Source organism: Myotis daubentonii, chromosome 10, assembly GCF_963259705.1.
Source record: "Myotis daubentonii chromosome 10, mMyoDau2.1, whole genome shotgun sequence".
Lineage (NCBI taxonomy): Eukaryota > Metazoa > Chordata > Mammalia > Chiroptera > Vespertilionidae > Myotis > Myotis daubentonii.
The window spans coordinates 8,046,129-8,062,964 of record NC_081849.1 but is presented as its reverse complement, the minus strand read 5'-3'; the positions used below and the strand labels follow the sequence as shown (position 1 = coordinate 8,062,964).

Here is a 16,836-nt window from a genome sequence, read left to right as displayed (position 1 = left end):
CACTATTGTGACAGAAATTCATTGTCTCTTTGCTTCCCTTAACTCATCCTTCCTTTAAATATTTTCTCTCAGGAAAAGGCCTTGGACTTGAACTGAGTCTTGAACGGAATGTCTTCAGAAGGTGGGAACTGCACCACTGGCTCTCCTGGGTCTCTGGTGTGCTGACTGGAACTTGCGACTATTAACTCCATAATCAGATGGGCCAAATCCTTATAATAAATCATGTGAGCCAATTTTTTATAATACATAAATATCCTTTATAATAAAGAAATCTCTTCATATATGTGTGTGTACACAAACACACACACACATTCTGTGTCTGAAATTTCCAAAATCTGTGTCATATCTGAGCGGCTCTAATATTTGCTTTGTGTCTTCAGACTGTGTATTTTTCCTGCCTATTACTAGGCCTTATAATGTTGAAAGCTGGATGTGATACAACAGATATAAGGAACTAAAGTCAATAGGCCTGTAGAATTTTGTCTCACCTATTGTCTGTGGGGTTCCCTAAGGACCCCCTTTTGTAAAGCTTTGAAAACTTTATTACATTTTTTTTCAGCTACAGTTGACATTCAATATTATATGAGTTTCAGGTGTACAGCATAGTGGTTAAACACCTGTATACCTTACGATGTGATCCAGTACCCATCTGGCATCATACATAGGTATTATGTTATTGACTATATTTGCTACGCTGTGTTTTTCATCCCTGTGACTGCTTTGTAACTGCCAATTTGTACTTCTTAAAGGACTCCTTAAATAGAGTCTGCCCCTCATAGTTCCTGCAGCTTCAGTTTACTCTTGCCATCCCAGAGCCCTGTCAATATGGTGGTCAGGTGTGAGGGAGGGGTAGTGTGGTCTTGGAGTTAAATCACACCCTCTTAGTGGGTCTGTGTCCTGGGGCTGTGATCATCAGTTTGTTGTTTTTTGCGCTTTCCCTTCCCCTTACCCCTTTTAGGTGACATGGCCAAATATGATTACTTCCTGGATTTTCCTCCTCATTTCATTACAGAGTCTTTTTTCTCCTCTATGCTCTGGCCTTGAAGGACCCCCTTCAGTTATTTGAATGCTTCATCTCATCTTTTTGTTCTGGAACAGCTGTGAAAAGATGGAACCAAAATGTTCCTCAGGGAGTGTATTCTATCATAAAAATATTCTGATAAAGATTTTGAAGGTTTAATGAAGTTTGGAGGTTTGAAATGTTCACCATTAACACTATTTTAAATGTTTTTTTTCTGAAGGAAATACAATTATGTGTCACATAACTACATTTCACTCAATGAGAGAGAGCACATACAATGGTGGTCCCACAGGATTACACTGGAGGTAAAAAAGTTTTATCATGTAATGACATCATAGCTGTTGTGACATTATAGCTGTTGTGATGTCATAGCTGTTGTAACATTGTAGTGCACTCATTACTCACATGTTTCTGGTGATTCTGGTGTAAAAAAACTCACTGCACTGCATATGAAAGAACAGTGTACCACACATATACTGTACCTTTCCTATGTTTAGATACACAGGTAGTTGCCATTGTGTTATAATTGCCTACAGTATTCAGTACAGAATTCTGCTGTACAGGCTTATAGTAAAGAAACAATAGGCTATACCATATAGCCTGGGGGTGTGGTAGGATGACCATTTGGGTTTGTATAAGTGCATGTTATGACGTTTGCACAATGAGGAAATAACCTAAGGATGCATTTCTCAAAATGGATCCCAGTTGATAAGTGATGTATGACTGTATGCAATAAAATGAAATTGCATGGATATGAAACAAAAAGATGTATCTAAAATTATCATCTCATCACCTATGAAATCAAGAGAATTAACTGCTAAGTTTTCTAATTACAAATGTGATGGGTACAACATTAAATAAAAACCATAAAAGTTAACTAACATACAAACAATAGCCAATTAGAAACAACTTGTGGTGTTTTAAAGTAACAAAAATAAAATGCGTAAGAATGAAGCTACAATTGTGTAAAAAAAAAAAACTCTATATAGAGAGAACTTTAAGAAACTTCTGAGGATATGGAGCAGACAGAACTCTCACACTATGTTTATGAAAGTGAAAATAGGCAGGATCACTTTGGGGAGCCCCGCGTAGTATCTAGGAATCTGTACTGTTTATAACAGGACACAGTTAGAAGCTGGGTTTATTAACCAAGACTTTGACTGGACTTCATGGTTGAGAGAAACACGCCTCGACTCTGGATGTTACCAGAAAGTTTTAACGAATTAAGGTTGATTTGGGAAGCCGATAAAAGCCCCTTTTATAAACAGCCTGGAGCCTTGCTTATTTACATGGTTCATGGCAGTTTTTTCAGCTAAGGACTTAAGGTTGCTCTCCTGGGAGATGACAAAGAAAGAGCTTCAAAACATTTTGGGAAGCTGGAGAACTTGAGGAATTCACCCAAATCTATAGGTATTGCAGGAAAAGCCTGATGGCAACTGTGGCTTGGCTTCTTTGCCCTGAGTTGCTAATTAAAGCTTAATCTGGAGATTTCTTATGAGATTCCAGCAAAGCAGATTTAAAAGAGCCTATATGATTAATTGCTATTCTTGTTGTATTCATGCAAATAATCAGGCCAAATTGAAACTAGACTTAATGCAGTAAATAGATTAGTCTTAATTTGGCTCTTTTGATTTGAAATGAGAGTGACTTTAGGGAGAGAAATTGTGTTTTTATGGCATACACTAGAGGCCCAGTGCATGAATTTGTGCACAGGTGGGGTCCAGCCAGCCTGGCTCCAGTCAGCGCTGATCAGAGCTGGGCCTGTCGGGAGGAGGAGATGGCAGGAGGTTGGCTGGCCGGCCAGCCTAGGTCAGGGCCCAATCAGGGTCCCTGATCAGGGCCGACTCAGTTTGGGGAAGGGGCCCACAGTTGATTGACTGGTGGGCCCTGCTCCCCATTAGGGTTGGGGAGGCCAACTGGGGGTAGGGCCGGCCCACCACTCACAACTCCTTCCCCATGGCCAACCCCGGCCCCAATGGGGTTGGTGGGGGGGGTGCCTATTGGGGGCCAGCAGCCTGGGGGAGGGGCCACAGGTTGTTGGCCAACCGGCCCTGCCCTTGATTGGGGTGGGAGGGCCCATCTGGAGTGGGGCCTGGTGGGAGGAGGGTTGCAGGATATTGGCCAGCCAGCCCTGCCCCCTATTGAGGTAGGGTGTCAATCAGGGGTGGGGTTGGCTAGGGGGTGGGGCTGCAGGATGATTAGGGTGGTCGGGGCTCATTGGGGGCATAGCCGACCAGGGGGAGGGGCTGCAGGAGGTTGGGGTTGCCCGAATGAATTTTCACTCCCTGTTGGGGTGGGGGGGTGTGATCAGAAGTGGGCTGGCCAGGGTAGGAGCTACAGGCCTACCATGGTGGGGTGGGCTGATGGAGGGGGAAAGGAGGGGGTGTTTGGCCATCAGGCCTGGCTCTTGATCAGGGTGGGAGAGTCCAATCAGGGACAGGCCAGCCGGGGGGAGGTTGGCTGCCGGCCCCATCCCCTGATCAGGTGGTTCGCTGGCCACAGTGGGCGTCATAGGGACCAGTTGTTAGGTCGTTATGGCCTACTAGAGGCCTGGTGCATGAAATTTGTGCACAGGAGCAGAGAGTCCTTCAGCCTGGCCTGCACCCTCTCTAATCCAGGACCCCTCGGGGCTGCTGGCACCTAACCGCTCACCTGCCTGCTGGTCTGATCCCCCTAACTGCTCTCCCCTGCTGGCCTTATCCCTCTAACTGCTCTCCCCTGATGGTCTGATCCCCCAACTGCTCTCCCCTGCCGTCCTGATCCTCCTAAATGCTCTCCCCTGCCTGCCTGATCACCTCTAACCGCCTCTGCCTCAGTCCTGCCACCATGGCTTTGTCCGGAAGGACATCTGGAAGATGTTCAGTCTAATTAGCATATTACCTTTTTATTAGTATAGATGCCACCTTGCCTAAAAATGCAGGTTGTTAGCAGGTTTTCCTATCATGGAAGGGGAGCCTGCAGTATCATCCTGGGTTCTGACCAGGGCTTATGCACTCGTGCTTTATCTCAGCAGATGAGATTCCTAGAAGAAGACTCTTGGATGTACCTTGAATATTTCTATCAATTTTGCCAAATCATCCTCCAAAAATGTTGAACCACTTTAAACTCCCACCAGCACCCATGCGTGTGCCCTCTGTCCTACTTTGATGCCAGTATCATTGATTTCCCCCTAGAAGCTTCCCTCCCCTCAGCTGGGACTGCTTGGCACTTGAGCCAAACTCACTGTTCAGCCCAGGACTTGATTTCCCGAGATAGAATTATGGAGGAGGAAAAATAGTTTTCCTCTACCCTTCTGAGTTCTTAGCGGAGGCCCTTGTAATGAAAGATAGATTACCAAGAGAAAACTAAAGTTCATTAACATGTGTACCTCATGTATATGTGGGAGATCCCAGGGAAAAATGAATAACTCCCCAAGGTGGCTTAGAATCCATATTTAATACCTTCTTCCTAGGGAAAGGGGACGGGATATGTAGGCCTCTTAGAGGAGAGTACATGATTTTTAGGAAAGATGAATGGGGGTGGGGAAATAGTTTGTAACAAAGTTTGGGTGTGATGTCAACTTCTAGTCTCCTGTCCTGTGACAGGAGTCAGTCTTCACTGGCTGATGGCACTTTTCCCATCAAGGGAACCTTTTTTTTTGGGGGGGGGGTCCTATTTTAGGCAGAACAGGAAACTTCAGTGAAAACCTCTCCTTGCATTTGCTGTTTTTCAAGCATCTGCAGGTCAAGATCATCAATATAACAACATGGCATATGCTGGGGTGGTCTGTTCTCTGACCTTCAGAATAAACCCAACAAAAGCTTGTTTCCTCTCTCAGATGATTTGCCACAGTAGTGTTATTCCCTGGAGACAGTATTCTCACCAGACCTTCCTTGGAGTGATCATAACATACCCTGTGCTTGTAGAAAGGTGTGGGCCATATCACTAAATAAATCAGGGTCAGTTTTCTCACCTTGTGGAAAGGGAGATAAAGTTATGACAGTTTATCTCCCTTTCCACAGGTTTCCTGCCGGTTTGTGTCTCTGCTGCAACCCCAGTGGCCCCAGCGCCTCTGTGGCCTCAGGGTTAGGGGCTGCTGGGTGCCTGCCCCCCTGCAGGTTCTGTCTCTGCTCCTCTGACCCCAGTGGCTCCAGCCCTGCTGCGGCTGTGGGGCTTGGGGCTTCTGGGTGCTGGCCCCCCTGCGGGCTGTGTCTCTGCTCCTCCAACCCCAGCACCCAGGCAGGGCTTGGGGCGGCTGGGTGCTGGCCCCCCTGTGGGCTGTGTCTCTGTTACTCTGACACCAGAGGCTCCAGTGCCTCCACGGCTGTGGGGCTTGGGGCTGCTGGGTACTGGGCCTCCTTAAAGGCTTGTGTCTCTGCTCCTCCAACCCCAGCGCTGAGGCGAGTTTGGGGCTTCTGGGTGCCAGCCCCCTGCGGGCCGTGTCTCTGCTCCTCCATCCCAGAGGCAGCGCTGACCAAGCAGGCCCAGAGGCCCTCCACCATTGGTTTGGGGCAGAACTCCTGCGTCATTGCCAGGCTTCGCTCTGCTGCTTGGAGCCTATGTATGCAAATTAACTGTCATCTTTGTTGGGTTAATTTGCATACTCTCCTGATTGGCTCATTAGCGTAGCGATGGTACGGTCAATTTACATGTTTGTCTATTATTACGTAATATGGTAGCTGCCTTTGTATATAGAAGATTAGACTCTAGTTCAGTTAGTTGTCTTACTAAATCTTTTCCTGAGCTTTACAATTTCTAAGGTAAGGCCCAAGGCATACTTAATCTTAGTTATGGATACTTGCTGCGATGCTCTCTTTCATTGGACCATTAGTCATAATTCTTGTCATTCTGGCTTTTGCCCCAATAATATTATGATTTATAACATAATTTGTCTCCACCAGGTTATGAGCCCTATTTGTACTCCGGGAATCCCACCCCTTGCTGACACTAGACACCATTGCAACCTCCTCCTGTCCCCAGGCCTCATCTCCCTCTGACAGAGAGCAAGAATCTCTTGGCTTTGAAGGAAATGTCATTCCTCGTCAGCAAGAAGCAGCTACAGGAGGGACCCTATGCCCCTATTCATTTAAAGAATTCAGAGCCAAGATTTCTTGGGAGGAAATGTAGTAGGCAGTTGGATAGGGATGGCAGAGTAGGAATGATGGGCATGGTGCAGAAAGTCCCCAAGGCAGAGAGCCCTGGGTGCCTAGAAAAACCAAAAGCCCTTGCATGACCACTCCCTTAAGCTCTAACCCCTGGAGTTGACACCTAAGCCTAAGCTGTGTTTCAGCTACAGGCCCAGCAAAACCGAAAAACCAGACAAGCGAGCTATGGCTGACATTAGGACCAGCTGCATTGACTAATGACCCTCTGCTAGGCACCAACAACCAGTTGAGACCAGGACCCTGAGGAGATATGCCTGGAAAGCTGATGAAGATTCTATTAAGATCCTCCCCTGAAGCCCCTGATAAAAGCCCTCAGGGAGGAGGACCCAGCATGGCTCTCTCCACGGAGCACACCCTGCCTATTCCCATTCCCTTCTTTCCTCTCTCAGGGTGCATCTCTAGTCTCTGAGGTCCTTCTTTTGCCTCTCCAAGGATGCTTCTTTTGTCTATGTAACTTGTATTCTGAGCCCATTTCTTCTACGGCTCACTTCACTTCTACTTGCATGTCCCTAAATAAACTTTTTCTTATAATTTCAGTCTTGGGTTTGAATTCTTTTCTAAGCCAGTACCGATGTTGCTGAACTGAGGTCTAACACCTAGTGCCATTTTCACTACTAACAATATGACATCCCCAATCTGATTTTCAAAAACGTGCTCTCAACAATTTGAAGCATATATTCTTAGAGAGGTTCAATAGTTTTTCCTTTGATTCTGACCTTTTCATCTCTGTCCCCAGTAGATAATACAGTGCCTGGCATGTAAGATGGGATAAGCAAATGTGTGGAAAATGAATTATGACATTGACTTTCCCGTATGCCTCTATATATGAGGTTCCTAGTTACGGACTTCTGACCATTGTCTGAACTTTCTAGCACCAGCATCTTCTTATAAAATAGCTGCAATCCACCATTCCAGCTAGTACAGTGTTCTTTCAGGCTGTGCTTTAAAGGACTTTACCCCCCTGAGTTCAAGGTTAGGCCCTCTGACCTCACTTATGTAAATCCTTGGTGCTCTAAATCAATTTCTTGTTTAATAATCAGTACGCTAAGTGAAATAAGCCAGTCAATGAAGGAAAAATACCACATGATCTCACTCATTCATGGATAATAAAGACTATTATAAACTTATGAACAATAATAGATACAGAGGCAGAGCTGCCTCAAACAGATTGTCAAACTGCAGTGGGAAGGCAGGGGAGGGTTGTGGGGCAGGAGGGAGGGGGGTAAGAGATCAACCGAAGGACTTGTATGCATGCATATAAACATAACCAATGGACATAAGACACTGGGGGGGGGGGGGTAGGGGAGGCCAAGGGATTGTCAAGGGCAGGGGGAAAAAAGGACACATATGTAATACTCTTTCTAATACTTTAAGCAATAAAAAAAAATTAAATTAAAAAAAAACAGCACCTATAAGAAGAGCTTCCTTGATTTGCAAATATTCCAAATAAAACTATTGGAATTGACCAACAGAATGTGGGAGCCTAAGCCCACATTGTGTTCTCCATCTCGCTTTGCAAGGTAATGTTCTGTGTTCACTGCTCCAGCCTTAAATGTGTGGCCAGTTGACAAACAGAGGAAGGACAGCCCTGCTCCTGCTTGCCCATACATAACACTCCAGTCCTTATGAGCCCCCGGGCTGCTCTGTCCAATGGCAAAGAGGGGGCAGCCAGCACCTGCGGCTGGGGAGCCCATCAAAGTTTTCATGTCCTTAGAGTTGGTCCCCAGGCCCTCTGTGGACCAGCGATGCCTGTGTGTCCCTAGTGAGCAAGAACATTCTAGAAGCAGAGCCTGGAGAAGGGCTGTGTGGGGTAGGGCTAGGCAGGTGTTCCTGGGATGGGTGCTGAGGAGAATGTTGGGAACTCCTGTGTCAAGGGGCTGTTTCTGATGGGGGAGGAGGGTCCATCACTGCCTGCATAGCCTCTTCCTCCACATATTGCTTATTTAACACATCATAAAAAGGAAATGGGAGGTGCCTGGCAGCTGGCGGGCTCTGACAGGAAGCGTCCCATTAAGGGGGGACACAGCAAGGGCTGCTCGCTGGTCTCCAGGTCTTGTTTACAGCAGTTTTCCTGCCCATCCAGAGGGCCTGTCCCCCGTCTAAGGGGGCCACGGGGAGCTCAGCAACCCCTTTCTCCTTGCTGCTGGAAAGCCATGTGTCCTGAAATGCTGGATCTGCAGAGGGCTCCTGTGTAACAGTGTCTGCCTGGCTTCCCGCGCGCCCACCTGCTTCTTCCTGAGGCCACAGAGCACCTTCCTGGGGCGACAGAGCCCCGCTGGCAGCGCCTGCCAGGTAAGGGGACACCGAGGAGCCTTAGAGGCCATGGCCCAGCCATAGCTGCTCACTGCCGGGTGATCTCACACAGGTTACCACACTTCTGGGCTCCCCCATCGCTGAAACAGGACAGTGATGGTGGCGCTGGGGGCCACAGTGGGTGGATAGTGGGGGAACCAGTCGGAATCACAGGCTACAAAGTGTACTACCCGGACTTGAAAATAAATGAATTAAATTCCCATAACCAGCATTACTGTTAATGATAAGATTTTTTGATACCCTAAATTTTAGGGCATGTAAACAGGATTTTTTTATAAACCAAAAGTATTTTTTGGTATTCAGAAAAGCATTGTTTTAAATTTCTTGTACTGAAAGCAAAATGGAATAGGTGATTTATGAATTTTATATATGCTGTAAGAAATTGCTGAGCTTTGAGTTTGATGTATATTGCATTATTTTTGTTTTACTTATTAAAGTTAGGAAATAGCTCCCTGTTAGTACTTTGGGAAAATAAACGCACATTAGCTCACTTTTTATAAGATAACAACCAGCCTGGCCCCGGGTGGCTCCGTTGGTTGACCATCATCCTGTGTACCAAGAGGTGGCTGGGATTCCAGCTCCAGTCCAGGTGGGGCTTGCAAGAGGCAGCCCATTGATATTTCTCTCTCTCCCTGTCCTCTCTCTCCCTCTCTCTAAAACAAATGAATACATATTTAAAAATAAATAAATAAAAGGTAACAACCAATGTAATTAAACAAGAAAAAGCAATAAGAGGTATATATTTGGAAATAGGGGAATCAAGTATCATTATTTGCAACCAAGTCTATGATCAACCTAAAAATTCCAAGATAATCAAAAGGAAATAAAACAGTATTTTTTAGAAATGCTAAAATAAGTAAACTGGATGGTTTTAAAATTAATATATTAAAATATTTTTATTCCTTCATACAAAATAAAAACTCTTTAGAAAATTCTTTTTTCAAGGAAAAATTCTGATTTGGAATGGCAACACAAAAAGTGAGATTCTCAGGAATAAACTTGGCAAGAAATGTGTGTGCTCTACATGGAGAAAGACCTAATCTATAATAATAAAAGCATAATATGCTAATTAAACCAGATGTCCTTCCAGACCACGCTGGGGCTGCAGGGGCGGCCTGGTCCCGGTTGCCTGCCATTGGCCGGAGTGAAGCCTGAGTCCCAGGTACCAGAGGGAAGCCAGTGCCAGCAGCTGGGGGAGGGAAAGCCTACTCTTGCACAGATTTCATGCATCAGGCCTCTAGTACTCTAATAAAGGACATAGAAACTACCAGACATTGTCCCAAAATGGTCTAATATTTTACACTGTCACCAACAATGTTTTGGTTGCTCCCCAGTCTCACTTGCTGTCTTTTTATTTTCCCTCCAGCTCTATTGAGGTATAATTGGAGAACAAAATTATATATATTTAGAGTGCACAATGCAATGATTTGATGTACATGTATTTTGTGATTATCACCATCAGGTTAATTGACACTCCCATCAACTCACACACATAATTATCTTATTTGTATGTGAGAACACTTAAGACCTGCTGTGTTAGCAAATTTCAAGTACACACCACAGTATTTAACTGTAGTCTCCATGCTGTAGCAACATGAATTTTTGATACTAGCCATTTGAACAGGATTTTTTTATAAACCAAAAGTACTTTTTGGTGTTCAGAAAAGCATTGTTTTAAATTTCTTGTATTGGAAGCAAAATTGAATGGGTGCTTTATGAATTTTATATATGCTGTAAGAAATTGATGAGCTTTGGGTTTGATGTATATTGCATTATTTTTGCTTTGCATATTAAAGGTAGGAAATAGCTCCCTGTTAGTACTTTGACACAGACGGTTGTATTTTTAGGAATAGAATACTGACAGTAAGCAGGAGTTGGCCGTTTTGTATCGTACTTTAAGCACACTTAAGAGGCTGCCCAGTGAAGAAGCAAGGACAGATTCAAAACAAGGTGATAACAGTGTGTAACGGAAGTGGTGTTCACCCATGTCCACGGCTCCCCTGCATGTCCCAGCCCCCTGATAGTGAGGCCAGGGCCCGTGATTATTCCTCATGGATGGCTGGGGACAGAGAGCAACACGCCTCACTACTAGTCTGGGAATTCAAAGGCAATCTAAGTGTCATAGTCTGTCTCCCCTGCTGTGATGATTGTCACGTAAACAAGGAAAGAGAGCATCTGAAGAATTTCAACTTTAACTCTGTGAATTGATCGTCCTGAATGCAGACACTGCACATTATTATCGTAGACACTACCTACACCTTTGTCCCCAAGAGATGTGACAGAGCTGGATGGGAAAGAAAAGCAGGGGTGCCAGGGACGCTGCCAGTGAGTTGAGTTCACAGTGCTGGCGTGGTTAATGTCTGTTACTCTCCATCTGACTCTAACAACACAGCTTTTCTCAGGCTTCCCCTTCTGTCCCCGTCTCCCTCTGTACCTCTGTACCGTCCCCTCACAGAGGTGTCCCCTGACCCATGCTCTCTCTCCTCCCCCAAATGGCTGCCTTTACAACAAGTCACTGCTACCAGGTGTGGATGAGGTTGAATTCTTTCTCAGGCCGCCTTAGCATTTAGGAAGCTTGTGAGTGTGAGGACACAGCCCCAGCGGCAAGGAATCGAATGGACCAACTTCCCTGGGGTCCCTGTCCAGTTAAAATAGTTTTCTCTATTGACAAGAAATGACAGTTGGGCCACATGATAGCAAATAACTCCTGCTTACATTTCCCATTTGAACTCTTCGTTCTGCTTCTGTGACGTGAGAATTTCAGACAGACTCAGGTGGGGCTGTTCTGCAGTGGGGAAGCTCAGCGGAGATGACAGAGAAGAAGACAGAAGCAGGTTTTTGTTTTCTTTTCTTTTTCTTTTGGAGCTGAACTGCCGACGCACAGTTTTGAATGGGGAGCCATCTGTGTCTTTTATCAGTCAGTTAGGTAAGCCCACATTTGAGAAAAGTTCTGCAGTTCCCAGGCTGTGCCCGAAAAAAGACATTTTAACAACGAATTCATCCTGTTTTAAGGGAAATGGTTTAGAATGACTGCCTTTGGTTGAAGGGAAGCCAGTTTTCAGGAACTGCAAACTTCATGTAACTTAGTTTACACGTTACTGGCAAAGAAGGGTTCCTTAGCACAAAGCCGATAAATTGTGGGCACTGGGAAGAGTTTGGGCGTTAATGTTACCTGCGTTTTCTGAGCCTTATCGCTTTGGATGTGCTGCCAGATTCAAACAAGATGCTCTCTGGGTGACTTTAGGCAAATGACCTGATTTCTCTCTTTCCATTCACCTTGTCAGCTTCATGTAAACAAATGAGGCACGGCTGTAGAACCTGCTCTCGGAATATAAGGGTCTTTCATGATTCAGAACTAAAAGTAATAAGGTTGTTGTTGCTGTTTTATTGGTCTCCTGTCTCTCTGTCCCTCAGGAGCCGCAATGGACCAAAATCAATGCAGCTACTCGGGTAAGAGACTTCCGGTGTGTGTGCCTGTTCTGCCATAGTCTGTGCCTACTTTCTGTAAATATCATGCTGTCCTCTCTAAGCAGAATATAAGCTATGAGCTGTTTATTCATTAGAGCAGGGGTGGGCCATATAAGGCCCTCGAAATCATTTGGTCTGGCCCTGCCAAGGCATTCGGGGTGAGTTAATTAAATGTTTGACCAAATGTAGCAGGCTAATTTAAGTTGATAATTTTGTATAGCCTGATAATGATGCTATAAATATCCAAATGGCCCTGGGCAGAGAAAAGGTTCCCCACTCCTGCATTAGAGAATCGTTTTACACTGCTCATCCCCATATTTCCCTGGTCCAGCCATTTCAATGGTGGTCATGACCACACCTCTGCCCAGCGGAGAGCAGAGGAGCTCTCTCTGGCTTTGGAACCAAGTCAGGGTACTTAACCCACCTAGAGGTGGAACCCACAGTTTGGCACCACTTCTCTGATCCTCAGAAAGTTAGTCTTTCAGAGGGGCCAGAACAGAGCGATGCAGGCAAGCCTTGCTTGACAAAATGTGTTTCTAAATCCATCTTGTATCTTCCTCTTCAAGTATATTTGCCTAGGATCCAACATGGCAATATGCTATAGTCCTAGAGAAACCCCTAGAGGGAATAAATGGCAATAGAAAAAAAAAATTTATAAAAATGAAAACAAAAAGCCCCATGATTAATTTATTTTATTTGATAGTTAGTTAGCTTCTATTTCACAAATGCAATATATTGTGAGAGTATCTTTTCCCATTTTGTGAAACTAACACCTGATCATTAAAAATATTCCATTGGCATGACCAGTACAATAATAACACAGTAAACTTGCTCTCAACAGGACCCTATATAAAGAACCAACCCAGCAGAGGATCAGAGCTGAGAGTCATCCTGGTGGGCAAGACAGGAACCGGTAAAAGTGCCACAGGGAACAGCATCCTGGGGAAGCAGGCCTTTGTGTCCCAGCTGTGCGCCCAGGCCTTCACTAAGACCTGCAGTGAAAGGCGAGGAAGCTGGGGTGAGAGAGAGATGGTCATCATTGACACACCAGATATATTTTCTGAGAAGGGCCACTCTGATCTGTACACAGAGGTGCAGAGGTGCTACCTGCTGTCGGCCCCAGGACCCCATGTGCTACTCCTGGTGACGCAGCTGGGCCGATTCACCACCCAGGACCAGCAGGCCGCACAGAGGGTCAAGGAGATCTTTGGAGAGGATGCCATGAGACACACAATTGTCCTCTTCACCCACAAGGAAGACCTCGATGGAGGCTCCTTGATGGATTACATCTACGACTCAGAAAATAAAGCCCTAGGCAAGCTGGTGGCAGCGTGTGGGGGGCGAGCATGTGGCTTTAATAACCGAGCAAAAGGGAGTGATCGGGATGACCAAGTGAAGGAGCTAATGAACTTGATTGAGGGCCTGATGATGGAGAAAAGAGGTGACCACTATACCAATGAGCTTTACAGCCTAGCGACAGGGTCAGAATGTGGACCTGAGCAGTCAGAGGAAAGATTAAAGGATTTCACAGGGAGTCTTATAAAGTACATGGAAATTCAGAGACGTCGCACAACCATGGCCAAGGAGAATTGCCTAAAAAGAGCCCTAATCAAAATACTACCGTGTTTTCTCATTTGCATTTGGTTGTTTGTCAGATTGCTAATTCTGATATTTTGCGTATTGCTCAGAATATGCAATTTTTTTTACTGCTTATTCTGTAGTATGTGCAATTTGTTCTGTAGCTTATTGTCCATTATCCTCAGAAAATTAATGATAATTCCCAGAAAGACCATTGGTGTGGAATGCAAGACTCCTAGATGACAGTGATGGATCAGGAATTATTTATCACTGGGATACCGTGGTAATCACAGGGTCTCCTCTGTAAAATGCAGTGCCTGACACCAGTAAATATTTAAGATTCTGTGAAGCGTTAAATCTTAACATCACTCAATTTATTAATGAACCAAATTATTTTAAGTTACTGTTTGTTTTGACATATAATACCAAAACCTTTTGAAAGCTGTAAACATAAAACGTCTCCTGTTTGAAAATGTCTAAAGCAGATTTATGTTCCTGGAAACTCTTTTTCTCCTTTAAAATACTATGATTGCTATTGAATGTAATAAAATAACAACAATAAGTAAGCTGTAAAGCTCCTGAGATCCCATGTCTTTAATTTTGTTCTTTCAACAATGACCCCAATTATGCCCACTAACTACACACAGACACACTCATGCATCTGGTATCAGTCATAAGAGTGTGACTTCTACACACAAAACAATTAATCTCATAAGACCCAGGGGAGATATTCTGAAGGCTTTGTGGGGGCGGGGGAGAGGGGAGGGGATTCCTGCAGGAAAAGGAACACCTTTGGATTGAGGACCAGGCCAGCTCATCATCTAAGTCCTTTGACCTGAGACAAGGTATTCAGCCCGTGTCTCCCTTGGCTTCTCCTTGTGAGGTGCCAACAGGACAGATTTCAGTCCTGTTCTGCCTGCTACTTGCCAGGCTCGAACTCAGGCCAGGCAGGACCCACAGTGCAGGACTAAACATGCAGGTAACTTGGCAAGAAAGGAACATGCAGCTGAGCAGCAACTAAAACTTCCTTCCACAGGAAGCCTGTGGCTTCAGAAGAGTTTTAAAGACACAGAAAACTGAATACTGTCAACTTTCAAAGGCCCAAAGTGCACGTACTACATTATGTCTCCCTTTTGATTACACTTAAGCAGTTTTATTTATTTATTTTAATATATTTTTTAGTTTCGATAGTATTACAGATGTCTTCCATTTCCCCCCTTTTCTCCCCTCCTTCAAGCCCCTACCCACCCACTCTCCCCACCCACGTCTTCACTCCCACACTGCCTGTGTCCATTGGCTATAAATATAAGTATACAAGCTCCTTGGTTTATCTCTTTTCATCCTCCCAACCCCACACCAAGGTATGTCCGTCTGTTCCAGGCCTCCATGTTTCAAGTCTTATTTTGTTGGCTAATTCATTTTGTTCATTAGATTCCACAAATAAGTGAGATTACATGACATTTGTCTTTCTCAGTTTGGCTTATTTCACTTAGCATAATATTTTCTAGGTCTATACATGCTGTTCCAAAGAGAAATAGACCCCTCTTATTTACAGCTGCATAATATGCCAGAGTGTAAATTTCCCACCACTTTTTTATCCACTCATCTGCCTACTGATTGGGGACTTGGGCTGTTTCCAAGTCTTAGCTATCATAAATAACATTGCTCTGAACATAGGGATGCATATGTTTTTTCTGATTGGTGTTTTGGGGTTTTTAGGTTATATTCCCAAAAGACAGATCGCTAGGACAAAAGGAAGTTCCATTTTTAATTTTTTTAAGAAACTCCATACTGTTTTCCATAGTGGCTACACCAATCTGCATTCCCGCCAGAAGTGAGCTAGTGTTCCCTTTTCTCCACACCCTTGGCAACACTTGTTTGTTGACTTTTTTATGATAGCTATTCTGACAAGTGTGAGGTGATATCTCATTGTGGTTTTAATTTGCATTTCCCTAATGATTAGTGACTTTGAGCATTTTTTCATATGTCTCTTGGCCATTTGTATGTCCTCTTTGAAGGAATGTCTAGTCAAGTCTTCTGCCCATTTTTTATTTGTCTTCCTTTTGTTGAGTTGTATGAGTACTTTATATATTTTAGATATTAACCCCTTATCAGATGTATCACTGGCAAATATGTTCTCCCATACAGTGGTTCCCTTTTCATTTTGATGGTGGTTTATTTTGCTGTGCAGAAGCTTTTTATTTTTATGTAGTCACATTTGTTTCTTTTCTCCTTAATTTTCTTTATCCTAGGAGATGTATCCATAAATATATTGCTACGGGAGATGTCTGAGATTTTACTGACTCTATTCTCCTCTAAGATTTTTATGGTTTCATGCCTGACATTTAAGTCTTTTATCCATTTTGAGTTTATTATTGTGTATGGCAAACAGGAAGAGGACATAAAGAATGTCCTTTCATTGTCTGAAATGAAGGACACATACCAAACAAACAAAAGAAGTAATTAAATTAGGTTTTAAAAATACTTTCAGTCTCAATTGTCTAAGGAGTTCCAAGTGCCAGGGAATGCAGTTGGGCATTGTGTGTGTTCACGTGACCATATGGGAATAGAAACCTAGTTGAAATTCCTCTCTTCCCTCCCAAACTGATTACTCAAGAAATGTATTTCATTACAGATTCCTCTTCTCCCTCTTATTTTTCTTCAGTTTCTCCACCTGATGTTTTCCACTTGGGACTCCCACAGGAAGTGTGGCATCTCACAGTGAGCATTTGGGGTGAATCTGGGGTTCCTGGAAGTTTCTATCACGATTCCTCCTCTCCCTTCTCTTTTCTCAGTTCATCCCCCGTCTGCCAACCCTTCCCAAGTAGTTTTCTTTAGAGCTATGAGAGAAGTGAGATATAAGACACTGCCCAGAGAATATTGTATGTCTTAAAGAATTCACAAGTCTATGAAGAAATGTTGTAAAATTGGCGGAGCAGACTTCAAATTGGTGGTAAAGATATTTTTAAATCTTTGAACATTTCAGATAAGAATTTCAATCAATATTTGGCCCAAACCTCTCATTATGGAGCATCTGCTGAAGACCCCAGGGGCAAACCCTAACCTGGAACTGTCTGGGAAGAGGCGATAAGAATGTCTCCAGGTCTTTCCCTATGATGCAGAAAATACAGTGGAAAAAAATCCATGGTGCCTGTTTACAACAGAAGGATTCAGAGCAGGCAAATAAACCATGTGAGAATTCACCTTGTATCTGACATTTCTTATAGAAGCACTAGTGGCCCAGTGCATGAAATTCATGCAAAGGGGGGGGGGTTCCTCTCAGCCCAGCCTGTACCCTCTCCAATGGGAGAC

General features: G+C 44.3%; 3 protein-coding genes across 7 annotated transcripts in view; 2 read left to right on the top strand and 1 right to left on the bottom strand.

Moving 5' to 3' along the window:
- Window positions 1–16,836, bottom strand: part of LOC132242638 (GTPase IMAP family member 6-like) — a 464,769-nt gene that overhangs the window by 265,890 nt on the left and 182,043 nt on the right. The gene's annotated exons all lie outside the window — the stretch shown is intronic.
- The window catches only part of LOC132242655 (GTPase IMAP family member 7-like), a 235,691-nt gene that overhangs the window by 82,696 nt on the left and 136,159 nt on the right, over window positions 1–16,836 (top strand). The window lies entirely within an intron of this gene.
- On the top strand, window positions 8,168–14,023 carry LOC132242632 (GTPase IMAP family member 2-like). Of its 2 annotated transcripts, none has more exons than XM_059711534.1 (3): window positions 8,168–8,457; window positions 11,893–11,928; window positions 12,788–14,023. In XM_059711534.1, the coding sequence occupies exons 2-3, from the start codon at window positions 11,901–11,903 to the stop codon at window positions 13,765–13,767; spliced, it is 1,008 nt and encodes a 335-aa protein (XP_059567517.1). In that variant the 5' UTR covers window positions 8,168–8,457; window positions 11,893–11,900; the 3' UTR covers window positions 13,768–14,023. The 2 variants fall into 2 exon arrangements, with proteins under 2 accessions (XP_059567517.1, XP_059567518.1); XM_059711535.1 differs by lacking the exon at window positions 8,168–8,457 and adding an exon at window positions 11,217–11,404.